This window comes from Rhinolophus ferrumequinum, chromosome 8 (genome assembly GCF_004115265.2).
Source record: "Rhinolophus ferrumequinum isolate MPI-CBG mRhiFer1 chromosome 8, mRhiFer1_v1.p, whole genome shotgun sequence".
Lineage (NCBI taxonomy): Eukaryota > Metazoa > Chordata > Mammalia > Chiroptera > Rhinolophidae > Rhinolophus > Rhinolophus ferrumequinum.
The window spans coordinates 61,119,159-61,137,103 of NC_046291.1; the positions used below are offsets into that span (position 1 = coordinate 61,119,159).

Consider the following 17,945-nt stretch of genomic DNA (forward strand, 5'->3'; position numbering starts at 1 on the left):
TGTGTATACATACATATATATATATATACACACACATATATATATACTAAGTATAAACCTTGCCCCCAAAATTACAGTTAATCTTATATTCTTTTTTCCTACTAGTATTGGAAATAACTACATTGGCTAAAATGACCAGAGACATATCTCTACAGATGTTCTCTCCCCCCTAAATTCACTCTTCCTCTTCATAAAAATTGTGTCAAGATACCCAAGATAAATGCTTTGTATGTAAACGAATGCCCTGTCATGCAGATATATTTAAAGAGTTGAAAGCCAAAATAATTTTAATATAAAATTCAAGTTATAAATCACAGGATATGTTTTTAAGGAATCTAATGATAAGTAATAGGTTAAACCTGAAAGAATCAGCTTGTGGTACAAGCTTCATTGCATTAATAATGTCACAGTTAGTATGTTTATTAAATTAAATGTTACCAGCAAGAATCTTCTAAATGACATGTTCCTAATACTAGATTACATGTTTATTTCAGACTTAGCATAGTAAGAGGGGGATCTATCTATTAAGAAGGTCTATTAAGCCATATTTTTTTTATTGCTTTAATGGAACTATTCAAATAAAATTTTTCACGCCATGCCTTGAACACTGCTACAAACCATACTGTGGGTGTAAAATACATGCATGGTGGATATAATCAGCTCAGATGAGACCAGTGACTTGTACGCCATCAAGTTTACTTGATGTGAAAGCAGTGGGGTTTTCTTTCAAGTGAATATATTTTTAAATATGTTGCAACCTAATTCACAAGTTGAAGACATGCAACCAGGAAGACACACAAATCTCTAAGTAATTGAATGAAACCAAACATCATGCCTGAAACCTTACCTAGTTTGTCCCTGTCTTCCCTGAGAAACTCTTATCTTACCTTACTGTTCTGGCAAAAGAAAATCTGAGGGTCCAAAAATAAATCTTGCACTCAGATTGTAATGTCAATAGGTCAATCACATTTGAAGTGCATAAAAAGTCTCGGCACCCTTTTAAAAGGCTGATTTTACAGATATTAGGCTAAAAATTTACTCTTTCAAATATTAAAGTTCACCAAACAATTACCCACATACCAGAGTAAATTAAAAAATTGAATGTTTATCACTGGTATTTAAAGTTGCTGACTTCTTCATAAGTAAGTTTATCTAAAAATATTAATTGCTGCTGTTTCCTTTGGGGATTTAGATTGGTTTGTTTTCACACAGGATCATAAGTTCTACGTTTGTTTTTTCCCTATCCCCATGACTAAAATGCCTACAAGATAAAATAATACACACACAAAAATAGATGCTGCACCTGAGGACAGACTGAACATTTTATAAACGACCTATGAACACTTTAAACACTTCGCCCAAATATCTCCATAGAGAGATTTTAACTCTCTTGTAATTATAAATGGCCTGTATTCAACAAAGCTTTTGTTTCTAGCTTGCACCCTAAACAGAAAAGTAGAACATCGTTGACAGCTTCAGTGCTAAAAAGATGAATACTTAACATCACAAAAAAGGTGAGTCACAAAGAGTTTTAGCAGTAGCATTTATAAGAAAAGGTAACTGCAGGAGGGAAGAGGGATCAGAAAGTTCTCTATAGACTCTAAATTACTACGGTTCAAGACTTTGGGTGATGTAAGTCAGTGCGAAAGAGACAGGAACAACCTGGTCGTTCAAACAAACTGTTTTGTGAGTTTCTGCTAGGCCCAAAAACGCATTCACGTCCTAAATCCTAGTCGGTTGCGTGGCTCTTGAGAAGCTACCCGCGGGAAGGCCGCGCCCTCCTGGGACTAGAACCGCCCAGGTGGACTTCGGGCCTAGACCTGGGCCTGGACTCCCCGTCTGCACTCGCGGCCTGGATTCCTTGCCTGGACCCCTAACCTGGACGCCCGGTCTGAACTGGCGGCCGCGACAGCCACGTTGCAGCCGCCCGCACGCCCAATCGGGGAAGCAAGAGAGCCTCGGCCCAGGCTCGGCAGCGGAGGCCAGGCTTCCGCAACGGCCCTACCCCGAGCCGGGCTCCTGCAGACTCCCGTCGGCGCTGGCCCGGGCTCAGGGCACCCAGACGGCGCTAGGCCCGGACCACGCGGCGGCCTCGCCTACCGAGCAGGACCCACCTGCCGCCTGCGGCCGCAGCCCTGCACCGCGGCGCGCTGGGTTCCCGCCCCTCGTCTATACCGCCCCACTGCGCCCGCCTCGAAGGCCGAGAACCGCGGGAGCAGCACCCTTCCTTCCGCTCGAGCAGCGCCAGCCGGCTACAGCGCTCAGCCCCAAGCGGGGGGTTGAAAGCGAGTTAAAATGGCGCGGACTGTGAGTGGTGGGAAGGCGTGAGCAAGAATAAAGTGCTAGCCGCACGCTCGCCTTCTTTTTCCTTCCTTTTTGAAGCTACCCTTTGGAAACCTGAGGAAATCTGCAGTTAACCGGGAGGATTCGTCATCCCTGTCGGTCCTTACCGTGACCCCTACCCTCACAGAGATAAAAAGGCAACTCGAAATCTAACCCCGGACGCGAACTTTGGTTCCCACCGGCCCTCCCAGATCCAAACTCTGATTTCCTTGGAACAGCAGCAGCTTTTCTGATACATAGACAGTGTCACTTCACTCGACACCCAAGACTTCTTGGAAGCGAGGGGAAATAATCATGCTTGAGAGGGACAGGAAAGCACACTGCCTCCGAGAGCAGCGCGTAGCTGCAAATTTACCTCACGCTGACTCAGTCCACACAGCAGATGGTGGCAGAGCTGCAAGGGAAACGACCTCCCTAATTTTCTAAATACTTCCTAATAGCAGCTAAAGTGCGTCTTTTAGTACAAGGCACTGCGTTCCTGTGAAATCTATCCTCGGCTTCTAAGAGCTTCGCTTCCGCACATGACACCGACTCCTTTGCTCGCAGTGACTCTGGCCCGAGGGCGGCGGGCCTGGCCCGGCGCCGCGCTCCCGATCCCCGGCGCCCTCCCCACTGCACGTGCGCCTGTCTCGGTGGCACTGGGCGGCGAGGTCGCAGGAGCGCAGCCCCAGTAGGAGGTCACAAGAATACACTGCTCGGCTTCACTCTCTACCCAGGCACCGTGTTTTGTACTTTTTCGTCCTCTTGTTTAGTTCTTAGGTGTGGGAAGGGAGAAAAACACAAAGGAGAATCAGTCATCGCTTTTCGAGGTGGCAGACAAAACTCCGCGGAACGCCGTCTAGTGGCGAAACTGTCCAGGAAAGGCAAATCGGTTTTGTTCCCCGCCCCCTCTAATTTTCATTTTAATTGGAACTTTGAAGCCTCATACTAGCATCTGTCAAATTGCAAAGGTGACACAGGACAATCCCTAGGTGATGGTAAATTTAGTCCCGTGGCCTGAGATTGGCCCAGACTAAGCAAGAATGTGGAACCATTTTCCACCTTTTTTCCTGGATCTCCTTCCTCTGGGGAGACAAACGTACAAAATTCTCTTCTCCACGCACGAGGTAAAGGCAGAGCTCTGCAGACTCCTGGAGTGAGACGCAGCAAACTCCCAGCTGGGATATCCACATTTTCTGCATTTGTTCTCCAGGGATGGGGATCTGGGTTGGGCAGGACTGGCACAGGGATTCCACTGTAGAAAGGATGGAGTTGCGCCCCCACATACGCCCCAACGCAAGTTTTAAGTTCAGTGGTTAAAAACTGACCTTTCACGAGTTGGTCCTTCCCTGACTCCAACCTCACCCAATCCACCCCGCCCCCCAAAGCCATCCACTTAAGAAATGTAGGTCATTCTGTGTTTGCATTTACGGATTCGAAACTCGCCTCCAAGGCCTCGTATTTAAAGGCCGGAATTTTTAACTTATACATAAAGCTGCGGTCAACGGCCTAATTTGATATGCGTTTCAATTACACCCTACTCTTGCCCAAAGCCTCACGCCTTACTTTGTGAAATTTAGAGAAATGCGTAACTCCTTATTAAAGACCCTCCTTTTTCCTGCTCGCATTCTTTCCAACTTCAGAAAGATCAGACATATGATGAGGAAGTGCATACATTTTCCTGGGGGAAAAAAAAATGAGTGTAACAAAGTGAAACGACTTACAGGAAACCAAGTAATTGTAAATAAAACGCAAAAAGAAATTACTAGTAGTGCTATAAAACAAATTTAAGGGGAAAATGGGAGGTGGTTCCCATTAAACAGACGGCCTCATATTGAAGTGGGGATAGGCTATTTTTCCTTAACCCTTAAAAGTAATCGCCTATAATAATTATTTTCAAACTGTAAACTGCGTTCAAACACCATAGTGTTTTACCAGATTTATTTTACTTTTTATACACAGACAATACAAACGAGCAAAAAACAAAACGTTTCTCAATGGAGTGTGTACTTGTATAAATTATTCAGTTCACAGACAAAACGAAACAAATATAAAAATCACAACATTAGATTTACAGAAGAGCCAAAATATACACACGTTTAGACCCTGAATTCCTATTAGGAAAAAAATCCCCCTGTGGACTGGAATCTAGATTGTATATTATATATGATGCATATTTCACATTAACTTTAAAATACAAAAAAAAAGTATAGGTTTGCTACACAACATTAGAAATCTTACTAATCTATTTCCAGGGGGGTTAATGCTCCTTATCAAATATAACAAGACTTGGTGGGGGGAGTCAGTCTTACTTGCATTAATGCTAGTGTTTTCCCAAAGAAGTCAAATTTCAGCTGTTTCTAGGTGGTGGGGAAATCATTTTCAAAACTAAAATGCAGTAAAATATACAACTCACACAATTCATCTTCACTAGACTACACTATAGTTACCAACAATTCAGTCATCTATATCATTAGTGGAATATTCATTACAAAGATTTACAGCATATAAAGGTGGAGGGGGGTACTGAAAAGATATTCAGAAACAGTTTGTCAGCATATTTGGCACCTGCACAGACCAGTAATGAATTTGGCACTTTGGGGAAAAACAAATAAGGCAAAATAATATTGCTATGTTGAGCTATTCTATTTAGAAGGAATGAGGGGAAAACATACAACTCCAGTTAACTTTGCTTTGCAGGTATCATGCCACTTAATCGACTTGCCTACGAACAGACACCTATCCTTTACAGGTGTTTGGTCGGATTCTCCTTAGCCGTTTGTGTGCACTGGGGCACTGAGTAATTATTTCATGCAACGGATTGAGAAGTGAGAAGTCCATCATTATCTATCAAGTATTTCAGGTTTCCAGAGCCTCTTAGGAATATTGTTAGTTATCTCACAATTTTTAAAAAGGGGAAAGGGGGTGGAGAAAAAGTCAAAGAAAGGAAAATGAATGAAAAGGTAAGCATGAACTGGTTTTGTGCCTTGACGATGAGATTAAAAACTAGCCATTCGTTACAGTAAATTAACACTATATACAATCATTTCACAGGCTTTGTTCCACTGAAATTATTAACATCCCTACCATCCATCCATCCACTCGGGGATAAGAAAGGACGCGCTGCATGGGTCCAGGTTCTAGAGTCAACATCCTATGGGTAATGGGGAGGCCGAGACTTGGCGGTCGGAATCGCTGCTGCCTGACAGGACTGCCCAAATCTCCTGAAGGTGAAGAGTTTTCTTTACAAGAAATAGAAGGAGGGGGCGAGAAAACAACGAGGCGGGGCGTACTGTTAGCTGTATAACTTCACAGGAGAATAAGTAGGATAACCAAACGGTTTACAGCAAACTTGAAGGTCGGTGCGCTAACTGCAGAAACTGCTGTGCAAAAAAATGTTTAAAATCACTCTCGGAGACCTGTACTTATTCGCTGCAGACGGTAATCGAGGGTCAAATGAAAACGGGGTGTGTGCAAGGTGGGGTCTGGGTGGAGGAGCTGGGTAAGAGCTGAGGGGCTGGCGGGGTCCGGGCCGCGGCGGGCGCGGGGCCGGCGGGCTGGGCCGGCCTAGCTGTGAGAGTAGAAGCCGTAGTAGCCGCCTAGCTCCTTGGCGCAGTTCTTCTCGCAGTCCCGCTGGGCCAGCACCTCGCTCTTGAGCGGTGACGAGCTCTCGGACACCGGCGTGTCAGCGGGCGAGATCCGCCTCCGCTTGGCCTGCTCGTAAATCCCCGAGTCGCTGGAGTCGATGGACTTGATGGAGGAGGGCGTCTCGATCCAGCTGGAGTCGGACAGGTCCTTGGGCTTGGCGTCCTCGGCGGCGCCGGGCGGCAGCGGCGATCGCTCCGCGGCCAGGCCCTCGGCCTCCTCGCCCAGGTAAGGGTTGGCGCCGGCCATGCGCGCGGCGGCCGCGGCGCTGTTGGGCCAGCAGGGCAGCACCGAGCCTGATTTGGCGCCGCAGTACTGCGGGGGGCTGCGCGCGCCCCAGCCCGACGGGTCGGCGTAGTAACCCAGCGGGCGGCCCGTGCAGCCCGCCGCCTGCAGCGGCAGCGCCTTCACGCCCGCCGCCGCGTAGGAGAGCAGGGTGGCAGCGTTGCCGGCGAAGTCCGTGGCTGTGTCATAGGCCGAGGCGGCGAAGTCCAGCCGGTTGTTGGCCGGTGTCACAAACCAGCGCTGCGGCGACGGCGCGCCTGGGTCCTCGGCCTGCTGCGGCGACAGCAGCCCGTTGGTGTGCGGCACGCTGCGGTCCGTGCCTGGCCCCGGGCCCGCGCCCGCTCCCGGGTGGAAGCGGGCCTTGGCGTAGTTGCTTACGAACTGGTCCTGCAGGAAAGAGCCTGCCATAGCGTAGCGGGCCCCGGGCACGATCTGCGAGCGCGGGGAGTCGTTGGGAGAGGGGGTCAGGCGGTCCATGTCACAGCCAGTGTAGATCCTGCCAAGGAAGGAGAGAGAGAACCGAGGGGTGGCGCAGAGGTCCCTTCGGGGGACAGAAGGAAAGGCCATCACTTTTCTCCCACCCCCCAAACTCGCCATCTGTAACTTACTGTCCAGTATAGAGACAGACAAAAGGTCACAGACCTGCATCCTCCCCTAAGTAATTCGGGAAAGAATAATGGGACCAATTTGTCTACTCAGGGACCTAAAAATGATACAGATCAAAGGAAGCTTAACTGGTCCCCGCTCTCACTCGCCAAGTGTACAGGGGACCACGAGAGAACAGCAGCAAATTCCCATTCCACGTCTCCAACCAATGTACACCTTAAGGAAGATTAACCCAAGGACTAAGGGTTTATTTGCTCAGCGGGCCTGTCCTCTGGGGTGAGAGTTTCTAAACACGGCACACATTCCTCCACCCTTTCAAGACAGTTTTCTTCCATTTGACACGCGCGTGCACGCGGCCATCCAGGTAGTAATCAAAGACTGGCCTTCACCAGTCTTCTGAGACTGGAGTGTTGCGGCTGGAAGCTTCCACAGTACTGACTGACTGGTTTCCCATGTGTGACTCTTTCACCCCGACCTTTACCAATACAAACTAGAATTACTACTTAGAAACAAAGTCACTAACCAATAAAATTCTTTTACAAAGAAAGAGTATTCTTGACTTACACCTTCTCTTCCCAGCTTTTGATCCCCTGCCAGTAAAAAGAAGCTTTGAGGCAAATTCTTAGTGCAGTTATCAACCTCCTCCAAGCAATCTCCCACTAATAATAGCTAACCCTTACACAATTTGACTATGTGCCGGGCACTGTTGTCTAGGACTGTACAACTGTGATTTATCTAAGCATCACAACAATCCTTGGAGTTAGGTACCATTATTCCCCCCACTTTACAGATGATGAAACTGAAGCAAAGGGAACTTAAATAACTTGCCCAATCAGTAATTGCCCAGACAGTAATTGTGTTACTGGGAATTACCTTAAATAGGATAATCAAAGATTAACTCTAGACCCTGGGCCTAGAAAATCCCATTAGAATTGAGCGGGAACCGAGATTGGATCAAGATTGGTAGAAGTGTTTTCTCATACACATACACACATGCCTCTCTTTTTATTTAGCTCACACATAAATGTTTTAATCTTTAATCAACAGACTGTTTTGAAAGAGAGCCTCAGTCTTGTCAGACCTTAATCCTTTGGGGAGGAGATTCCCTGGTGAGTGGCCAAACAATTCTCTAGTCCCCGTGAACTCTTACTGCTCTCCCTGTTTCTCCAGCAGTGAGCCATGTCCAAATAACCAACATAACAGTGGAAAGGGAGAATGTAACAAACCATTCTACTTTTCTCTAACCCCTAAAAATCTAAAGTATCCATTTGTGTAAGTAAAGCAGCTTTTTATAAAAAAAAAAAAAGTGATTTAAGAATCAAAGGGAGGTGGCTTTTCCAACAAAAGTCAGCCAGAGGAAGGGCAGGTTAGGGTTACACTGAAGCTGCTCAGGTACATTCTGATTACTGCACAAAATTGCCCTCCTGAAACTTAATTCCAATTTCAAATAAGGTTAATAGAAGGAGGCAGGAAGGAAAAATAACCAGCAAGGTGCAAATATCTTTTCTGTTTACCACCACAATATTTTAAAAGAAAAAAAGTCTGCAAAGGATGCCCATCCAAGTCCCAACCCACTTGGGATTACCAAATTGATTTGTGCAAAATAAAATGCTTTGGAACAGATGTTCACAACAGAATTAAAAGCTCAAAATCTACAAGACCCCATAGTACAGAGACCAATAACTCTGGTCTCCTGGGCCACACACTTTCCACTGTGCTGGGTCCACCTTTTCGATTGTGAGGACTAAAGGAGCCAAGTTTTTATTCTGGGGAACCACTGGTGAGGCTTGCTTCCTTTGAACTACTTCTGGGGATGCACATGATAGTTATAGGCAGTAATGTCAATGGCTCTCTTTTCAATTTGTTATAAAAATTACTGGGAGGGAAGGTTGGTATCTATATGGAGATGGAATAGAGGTGGCCATTTGTCTCTTCATAAATGTAATGTATGTCTAGTTAAAGACATCTTCAACTTTGTAGCTCTATTCCAGGCACTTAATGCAAGCTGTGAAATTAAAATGTATGTGCCCTTCCCTTTTATGGTCAGAAAAAAAAAATCGGGGCATCCCATAGTCCAGAGGTAGATTCTCCTGCATAACACTGTCTGAACTCTTAGGCACTAAACTTGGACTCTGAGCAAGAATGCTAAGACAAGCCCAGAAAGCACTCCATTTACACCTACTGTTGCCCCCAGAGAACAGCATTTTGATAGAAAAGAAATGAAGATAGGTAAGGGAGGCTTGGAGAACAGGGAACCAACACATTTAATTAAAACACCCCGAAGAGGAAATATTTTTCTCTTAAAGCTTATAAATAATACACAGCAACAGCACCTGGGTCCTTCCCAAAGCCTGAAATGATTATAACAGCAGCTCTGTTCATGAACTTGACTGTGGTGGGTGCACATTTTTATTCAGTCCGTAGTAAACTTGCATAGGAAACGCTATTACACAAAACTTGGAAATGGGTAAATAAAAGTCACATATGCCAAGGAGACTGTAACAACTGCCAGAGCCACATGCACTTTCAGGCAGAATCCGGCGGTTTCAGACACAGACAATCTGAGCTGAGCATCTGCAGTGCCACAGAAAACTCCCGCACCCGGGAACCAGGGCAGCTTCGCCAGCCAGCCAGCCAGCCAGCCCCAGAGGCCCACCAACAACTTTGTAATTCATAAGAAAACTAAAAATAAGTGGAGGAAACCTTTGACCAAAACCACTGAAGTACTAAGCCAGAAGGTCACCAGAGAGAAGGGGAGCTGACAAAAGGGAAGGAAAAACAACACTATCTTCACACATTCTAGCTTCCAAAAGCCTTGTACACAACAATCCACCTTTGACCTGAAGCCCAACTGCACAACTATTTGAGAAAGAAGGTGCAAAATTACTTACGTGTCATAATTATCCCGAAATCCTTTTGCAAAGGGGTTGTGATCTATTTTCAGTTGTGTAATCTGGGAAAGAGAAAAGAAGATTAATATGGCCTCACCTTCCATATAGAAGGATTGGGTGTTTGAGGATATATTAGCTGCCACTTTTTACAAGAGTTTAAGGCCTACAGTTTCCTCAAATAGCAACGTTTTCATAGCAGAAAAATTTGAGGGAGTGGATGGAAAGGAGGGAAAAAAGAAAGTATCATGAAAGTTATGATGAACATGTTTAAATTAATGTTGCCTAAAATTAAAGCATTGCTTTCAATTAGCTCTCCCATGTGTTCTAAATTGGGTTAAAAGCACATTTTAAAAATGCTTGTTACACCCAATGCACTCATTCAGACAAAAGTCTTTAAGAGACACTTGAATTAATCAACAAAATTGCCTATTTTTAATATTGTTAAAAGTTGGTCGCTTCTGAGTCACAACCTGAAGAACCTACAAGTGGCATCTTAAAATCAGTTTTGGTTTTTGCAAACTTGTAAATGCTGAAGGGGTTCAAAAGCTAGAAAACTCATTCTATAGCCCACAGTACTTTGATTTATTGTAGTTTTTACATGTATGAATGAGTTTGCTCTTTTGACCACCCAAAAAGTGATGTTTGTTTCAGTCATCAGTTCTTGAGACTTAATTTTTTTTTTCTTTAGATGATGGCACAGCTTGCCAAAAATAAAATGTAGGGGGAAATCTGCTTGTTTTCTAAAGGGAAGAGGACTTCTTAAGAAGGCAGATTCAAATCTGTTCTAATTTGAGAAATAAATTAAAAATTCCAAAGAGAAGAAGCCGTAGAAATCCTAGGCCCTAGAAGGCGGCCCGGATGACCCGCGACGGAGACGAATAGGAAGAGTTTTTTCCCTTGGCGAAGTATTTAGGGAAGATGCTCAGCAGGTGCCTACCCCTGCGCCTAAAAGGCTCGGCAGAGCCAGCTGTGGCTGCTGTCAGTGCCGGAGCCGGGTCGGTTGGGGGGATACCCGCGGGTGCCGGGAGCAGCGGACGCCGCCCGCCGCGCGCCCAGCCCCCAAGCCTCCTTACATCGGTGTTCTGGTAGGCGGTGACGGCGATGAACTGAGTCTCGGGGAAGGTGAATGTCTGCACACGGCCGGGCTGGCTGGTGTCCTCAGTGCCGTCCTCGTTCACTTCCACCACATGCAGGCGGGGCTGGTACTTGTGTAAGGACTGTAAAACCACCATCTGTCCGGCGGAGAGAAAAACGGAGCGCCCGGCTGCGCGTTAACGCGGTCGGTGTGCGCAGAGCTGCGCGCTGCGTGCCGAGCGGAGGCCGCCAGGAGCCGGTCCCTGGGCTGACTGACCCCCGGACTCGCCTTGCTGGTGACCCGCTAGCTGGGACCGACCAGCGCGCGCTCCTGTGGGAGTTAGGATCGTCCGAGTACCGGAGAAGTACAGAACCCAACCGCCCGAGCCTCAGGGCCCTTCTCCTAGTCCTCCTAAAGCGAGGAACAAAGATTTTCACAACCTGCAGATCCTGTGGGTTTCCTCCTCGAAATCAATCAAGTATTTGTACTTGAGAAGGTCGGGAACTCAGGAATTGGGCAGAGGGCGAGGAGAACAACTTTACAGATTATTTAATATAATTTTGGCGGGTGGAAGTAGAATTTTTAAAAGTCTTTTTAATTAAGCAAAGAAACATGTATCCAGTTTCTCATGCTGATTTAAACGAACGAACTGAACGTTAGGAAGGAACGTGTGTGAGTGTGTGTGTGTGTGTGTGTGTGTGTGAGAGAGAGAGAGAGAGAGAGAGAGAGAGAGAGAGAGAGAGAGAGAGATATGAGCGCTTGAGCCACTGACCTGCCCATTGTTGTTTGAAGCTCCTTTGTTGTTTGTAAGTTTTAATTTTCCAAAAGAGATTTCTTGGCGCATCCAGTGAGCCCCCGTGTTAGGGGAATCCGGATGCATGTAGACCCGATTTCCTAGAGAAAGAAATACGTTGTTTACATACGCCCCGGGCACTGCCCAGTCCCAGCTCCTCACAATTTAGGACACGGACACACACACACACACACACACACACACCTTATTCCATTGTGAGGCCCATTAGCTGGGGCTTTTTTAGGCCGCGCTCTCTTCCTATTAACGGGAGGATTAAAATAGCTTTTGCATAATCCTCCCCCTTCTCGCCGCTCAGTCTGTCCCCCTGTCCCCCTCGTTTCCTTTTAGAAGTCATTGGCCGATCGTTTTAAAAGTCGCTCGAGCCAGTCCACAAAGGCTTTAATTAATCATTCTCACCTAAATAAGTGTCAGGAAAACGTGTTAATTGGAAGGACTTGCCTTGCACATTGGTGTCCGCTTTGCCGCAAGGAACCCATTTGCCTCCTTGAAACCTCCAGTGATTGGGATCCGCCAAAATCACATCCACAAAAATATTGTAATGAGCCGTGGGATCGAGACCAGAAATGTTAAAACTTAAAAAAGGAAACATGCGCCTATTTAAATTAAGGGGGGGGGGAGAAAACAAGGGGGAAAAACATAAATGTTAAAGATTAAATGCAAGAAGCGCGGCGCCAGATAGCAAAGCAAAACTTGTTCTCGCAGCGTTGGTAGCGAAGGTTAGCTGCGTTAGAAAAGGGGTGGTGGGGGAGGAAAAGAAGTGGGGCCGAAGTAGGAGAAATCGGACGGTGAGCTGGAGTGGGGAGTGAGCAGGTTATCACTGCCCAGGTAGAGAGCAAGGTTGACGACCCGCATTTCCACCTGTCGTGCATCGGAGCGTGGATGCGTCCCTTCCATTTCCCGCCGCTGGCCGGGGCTCTCCCTCTGTCTCTCGCCTTTCTCCGGCCACTGACTGGTTTTCCGACCATCTTTCTAAAGAGGGATCACCCCCACCCCCAACATCACCGCTGTGATTTCTACCTTCCACTTCCCCCGTTTTCAAAACCAGCCAACTCTAGGGCGCACCAGAGCGCCTTCCACCCGGCTCCCGACCCCAAATCATCGCGGCCGCGGCAATCACAACCCGGGCGCTCTTGCTCCCGGGCGGCGCTTGAAGCAGCGGCAGCCGAGAACGTAGCATTACCTTCCCTGTTTGGTGATGATCATTTCCGTTTGATGCCGGTGAAATTTCAGCCAAAGGGGCCTGTTGCACAGGTACACCTGCGCTTTGCCGGGCACGAGCCCGGGCTGTGTGGAGGAGAACTGGTAGAACGGAGCTCCTTGGTAGGAGTGGCCGTACTGCTGTGGGTAGGGGTAGCCGGCCGCGGGGTAGCCCTGCGGCGAGGAGTTGGACAGGAGGCTGTTGTAGGCTCCGTTGGTGATGACTGGGTGGTGGGCCATGTAGCGGCTGGGGCTGCCGATGGAGAAGGCGGGGTGCGCGGGTCCGTGCTGGCCGGGATACGGGAACATGGCACTGGGAGCAGTGGCCGCAGACTGTGGCTGGCTAGACTGAGAGAGGAGGTAGCGATCTGCAGCAGAGCCATCGAAACTGTGACGAAGCTCAGAGACCCCGTCCAAGACAGGAGAGAGTTTACTTCTCTGGACGTCCCCTGGTGAGTCCTTGGAGTCAGGAAAATTGTCTGTATCTGACTGATTCGTCATCCCCCTGGTAATTTTTTTCAAAGGTGAACTTCTCTCCAGGTTGTCAGTGGTCGAGATAATGGGATGATCGTGCAAGACAAGCTCAGATCCGCCTGAATGTGGGAAACTGCTGTTCACATTGAGAAATTTCTTGGAGAGCATGATAGAAGGAGAAAGGCAGTGCTCCAGCTGCATAGCTCTAGAACCTGAACACTCACCCTCCTGTCCCTGGTTTTTAAAGTCCTATTTATCATAAACTAGAAATCCACAGACCCCCTCACTAGACAGAAAGCACTTCAACTAGCAAATGCTTCTCAAAGGTTTGATTTACTTTTTTTTTTTCCCTGGGAGAAGAGATTGGCCAATTGACACTATGCAGCAATCAGAAAAGGCTCACTTTTGATCTTGCTGCTTGTGCAGCCGATGAAACGGCTCCTGCCATTGGTTAACTGCTGACAGTAATTTAATTAGATAGACATTAATTAGGATAATCACCTGGCTCCTGGTCGCGACGATCATGGCAAATTGAAGGGGATGATTTTATTGTTGGCTTGGGGGGTGGGGAATGTGTGTTGGTTTTACGTGAGCACTGTTGTGTCACCTTTAAGCTTTGTGACCACTGCTTTAGGAAGATTCAAAGACGTGCAATTTAGTAAACATTTTGCTACCTTCCCCCCACTCCCCTCCTTCTGAGCTGAGGGGAGGAGGAGGAAATTCGACTGTGCTAGGAGACTTTTCGGATCTGAATGAGCCAAATATTCAGTTGAATGTAACGATTTCAAGTGCAAAGTATACAAAGCGCGAGCCGGTGGCCTCTTCTCGCCCTGTAAAAGTTCCAGAGTCTGTCTTTTTCAGTTAATACAGAAGCACACAACACCTGAGGCAGTCCTTTGTGACCAGGTCCTGCGTGTCCTCGGCGAACCCCCCCCCCACCCCAACACACACCTTTTTGATAAATAAATCACTGCTGCTGAGAGCCACAACGCTGAAAGTGGGAGGGAGGAGGGAGAAGTGGGGGCGAAAAGCAGCAACTCACCCACCCATCCACCCACCTCGGGAAGGTTCGGTTTCTTGGGTGAGCACAGAAACAGTGACAATCTAGGATCTTCTTTTTAAGTTTTGAAATAATCATAAGCTGTCGGGCTGAAGTGCCTTAATGTATTTGCAGTGGTGCTTACGAGGTCTTAACTAAATATTTTATCAGCGAGCTTGGTTGCGTATTATCTGAAGAGCATCTAACTGGGGGCAGGCGTCCTGCATCACTCGCGTCCCACTGCACTTTCTTCTCTCTGAGGTACTGGCTTGGCGACAGGTTCAAAAGCCTTGCCAGGAAGAAAGGACCAAGTCTTCCTGCAAATGGGTTAGCTAGAAGCACTGATCTGGGGAGACAGAGTGGAAGTGGTGTCAACGCAGTGATCGTTACTGAAGACGTGTGTGTGTGTGTGTGTGTGTGTGTGTGTGTGTGTGTGTGTGTTTGTGATGTTTATATAATCTGGAGAAGAGGAAAAGAATCCATGCCAGTAATATTAAAATGAGAAAGAATCTAAGGAGGAATAGAGAAAAGAAGCAATTTAAAAAGATGTTGGCACAAATAAATAGCACGAGGTCCAAATCGACCCCACGTGTAAGAAGAAAGCTCGCAGCACGGGTTCTACAGAGGAGCCAGCCTTCCACCTAGACCAGAGGGCCAAGAGCAGCAGAGGTTTTATGAGCCCAAAGCGGCTTCCGGTGGAGCGGCACCTGCCGACCTGCCCTGCTGCGGCTTTCCCCGGGACGCCGAGCGGTGCGGCTGCGAGGGGCGCCGCGCCGGATCACTCAGCCCCGCGAGCGGGCTGACAGGCGGGAGGCTCTGCGCTGGGCACTGCTGGAGCTCGTGGCGGGCGAGGCCACCTCCCCGCCCCCGGCCCCGCGCCCGGAGCTCCGATCAGACCAGCCATCCGGCTCTAGCTCATTGTCTAAGGCGCCGAGCGGCCCTAGAGTAGGCTTCCCAGCACCCTGGCGATCCTGAGGGAGCCGCCGCCCGGAACACAGAGGGAGCGCCGGCGAGCCGCGTCTGGCGCAGACCCCGGGGCACACACACTTCCCGCGCGGGAGGCACGGCCGGGCACCTCCGCCCGCTGGGGCCTGTGCCTTGGAGAGAGCGCGTCTGCCCCCTCCCGGCCCCAGCAGCTCCGAGGGAGAGGGGCGCTTGGGACATTGGGTGGGTCCTGGGCATGGGCAGAGGGTTAACCAGACTCGACCTACGCCTAGGAGGGCGCAGTTTTAGAGCGGGGCCTCGGTGGGTCCATCAGTCAGCGCTGAGCCCAGACTGCGCCCCGAGGCGGGCTGGGTACCTTGGCTGTAGAGGGCACCAGCTGTGGCCTCCAGCAGGACGCCGCGAGCAAGGGCCGGGCGCGGGCGGCCCTGGGCTGGACAGGTTGATGACCAGATGTCCCAGACTCAAGCCGAGTTTTCCGGGAGAAAAATACAGCCAGACCCATTTTTCCTTTTGGAAGCCAATCTCAGCTCCTGGCCTGGAAGCTTCATAAACAAGCAGGGCCCTAGCTGTTGCGGCGCAGGGGGCAGTAGCTATGACACTATTTGATACTAGGTTTTTCTGCCCTTTACCTTCCACGACAATTCTCATGAGAGACTTTTGCTCTACTTTAAAGTGCATGTGAACCGTGCCAGGATTATTGATTCTGACTCAGGTCTGGAGTGGGGCCTGGATTCTGTATATATAATGAGCTCCCAGAAGACCCAGGTGCTTCTGATCAAGACAGATCACACTGAATATTGAGGCTGGAGCTTTCAATGCTCCCATACTAGTCGAAGAGGAAAGGGAGGACATCTCGATAGCAGAGGCAAGAACAGTTTTGGTTCCAGTGCTGCTTTAACGTTGCTTAGTAGATTGGTAAAGATGCTCACATAAGCCCACACACCCCTGAAGTGGCTTATTAAACATGTGATTAAATAGGTCATTCCAATGCCTAACTGGGCCTGGATCATCAGGCTGCTGCTTAAACAGTGCTACATTCTAAGACAAAGGTGTCCATGAAGCCTCTGCTTAGGGCATTCTAATTTTGATCAACTCCAAACCTACAAAGAAAACGTAGGTTTCTGCTAGGAGGGATTTGGTGTGGTTTTGAAATTGGGGATATGTCCAACATGAACCAAGAGGGAGAAAGTGGTATGTGGCTGGGGGAGTCCAGGAAGATTAGGTGATCAAATCAGAGCAAAAGCAGGAATTATGTAAGACTAAGACTGTAGTCTCAGGAGATATTTCCAGGGGACTAAAGTGAAAAACAAAAAAGTATTTTCAAACAATGTTGAGAAACAGACCTTGGATTACTGAGGCATTCTTCTGTGAGTATATTGTATGAAAAAGTCTTGACTAGCTCTAATGAACAATATCTGTGAAATCAGTCATAGAATCGTATTTATGTAAAGGGAAAAATCACGTAGCCGAAAATATAGCCGGCACAAAAGTTTAAATTAGTCAAAAGGAAAACTTCTACTAACTTCAACTTATATTTTAATTGTAAATGATTAGTTATTATAATCCCAACAATTAAAATTAATACATATTACATGTCCCACATAAAACATACTTCACTATATTTAAAAGGAGAAACCCCAGGAAAGGCAAGAAATGCTTAGAATATTTTATTCCACCAAAGAGACTGTGAAACACTAGAAATTTAAGTCATCTTCAATTTTAGTTTCTGGTAACTTCTCATGGAATCTGCAACCAGTAAGAGCCTAGAATTGTTCAAGGAGGACAGGCCAATTCCTGATGTGTTTGGTCTACCACATCAGTCATACCACCTCTAGGAGAGGTTAAGTCTAAATTCTAAGTCCCCAAGTAAAACCCTTCTTTAATGAAGCCTTAGAAACATTCTTGCCATATTTCACAAAGGGTACAGTTAAGAATTACATTTTTGTCTCCATATGTTTTGCCATACTCCTTGGTATACCCAGTATGGTGCTATATCATGAGTGAGTATTAATGGGGGCTATACTTATGTGTATCAGGTTAGAAGCAGGTTGCAGGATGAGGTCATCTATGAAAACTGTCATTAGTCAAATTTTTGTCATCAGAAAACTGGTACTTCTAAGTTGATTTGGAAAGATGAGAGAACAACAAAATTATTGCTTATGTGCTCAGTATGTTAAACTCACATTTTCTCATTTTGCTTTGAAGACATTATAAATATCTTCTATGGCTCTCTTAGTTGAAAGTCTAGTGAAGTTTGCAACAGGCAACTCCCAGACAATCTCAACACTATTGGTGGAATGCACTCTTTTAAAAAAATGATAAAGTCTAAATTAAAATTGCAATTGCACCCTTTCTTCTTAAATGCACTCTTCTGAAATCCTGAACGTATGTTAATAACATATTGAACATACAATATTAACTTGTGACAAATACTTTTAATAAAATACATCAACATTTTTTTCTAGGTTACTAATGAGGTAGCCACTCATTAATGGCAATCATATTTGTAAAGTTTTGTTATCATACTGATGTTTTATGTGTTACAAAATTTGAAAATGCAAAAGGGAAACATACCTTTCCGTGAGATTTCTAGGACACTGTCAAATGTTTTTCTGTCAATTCCACCCAGTGCCAAAAAGACCTCAGGAGACA

At 47.0% G+C, this 17,945-nt stretch overlaps 1 protein-coding gene across 2 annotated transcripts; it reads right to left on the minus strand.

The window, feature by feature from the left end:
- Positions 1-4,255: 4,255 nt before the first annotated feature.
- Positions 4,256-13,756, minus strand: TBR1 (T-box brain transcription factor 1). 2 transcript variants are annotated; one of them, XM_033111447.1, is made up of 6 exons: positions 12,819-13,756; positions 12,077-12,231; positions 11,597-11,718; positions 10,823-10,981; positions 9,750-9,811; positions 4,256-6,748 (listed from the first exon to the last, which is right to left on the minus strand). In XM_033111447.1, exons 1-6 carry the CDS (start codon positions 13,508-13,510, stop codon positions 5,890-5,892), a joined length of 2,049 nt encoding a protein of 682 aa, XP_032967338.1. In that variant the 5' UTR covers positions 13,511-13,756; the 3' UTR covers positions 4,256-5,889. The 2 variants fall into 2 exon arrangements, with proteins under 2 accessions (XP_032967338.1, XP_032967339.1); XM_033111448.1 differs by lacking the exon at positions 12,819-13,756 and adding an exon at positions 12,656-12,718.
- Positions 13,757-17,945: the final 4,189 nt, after the last annotated feature.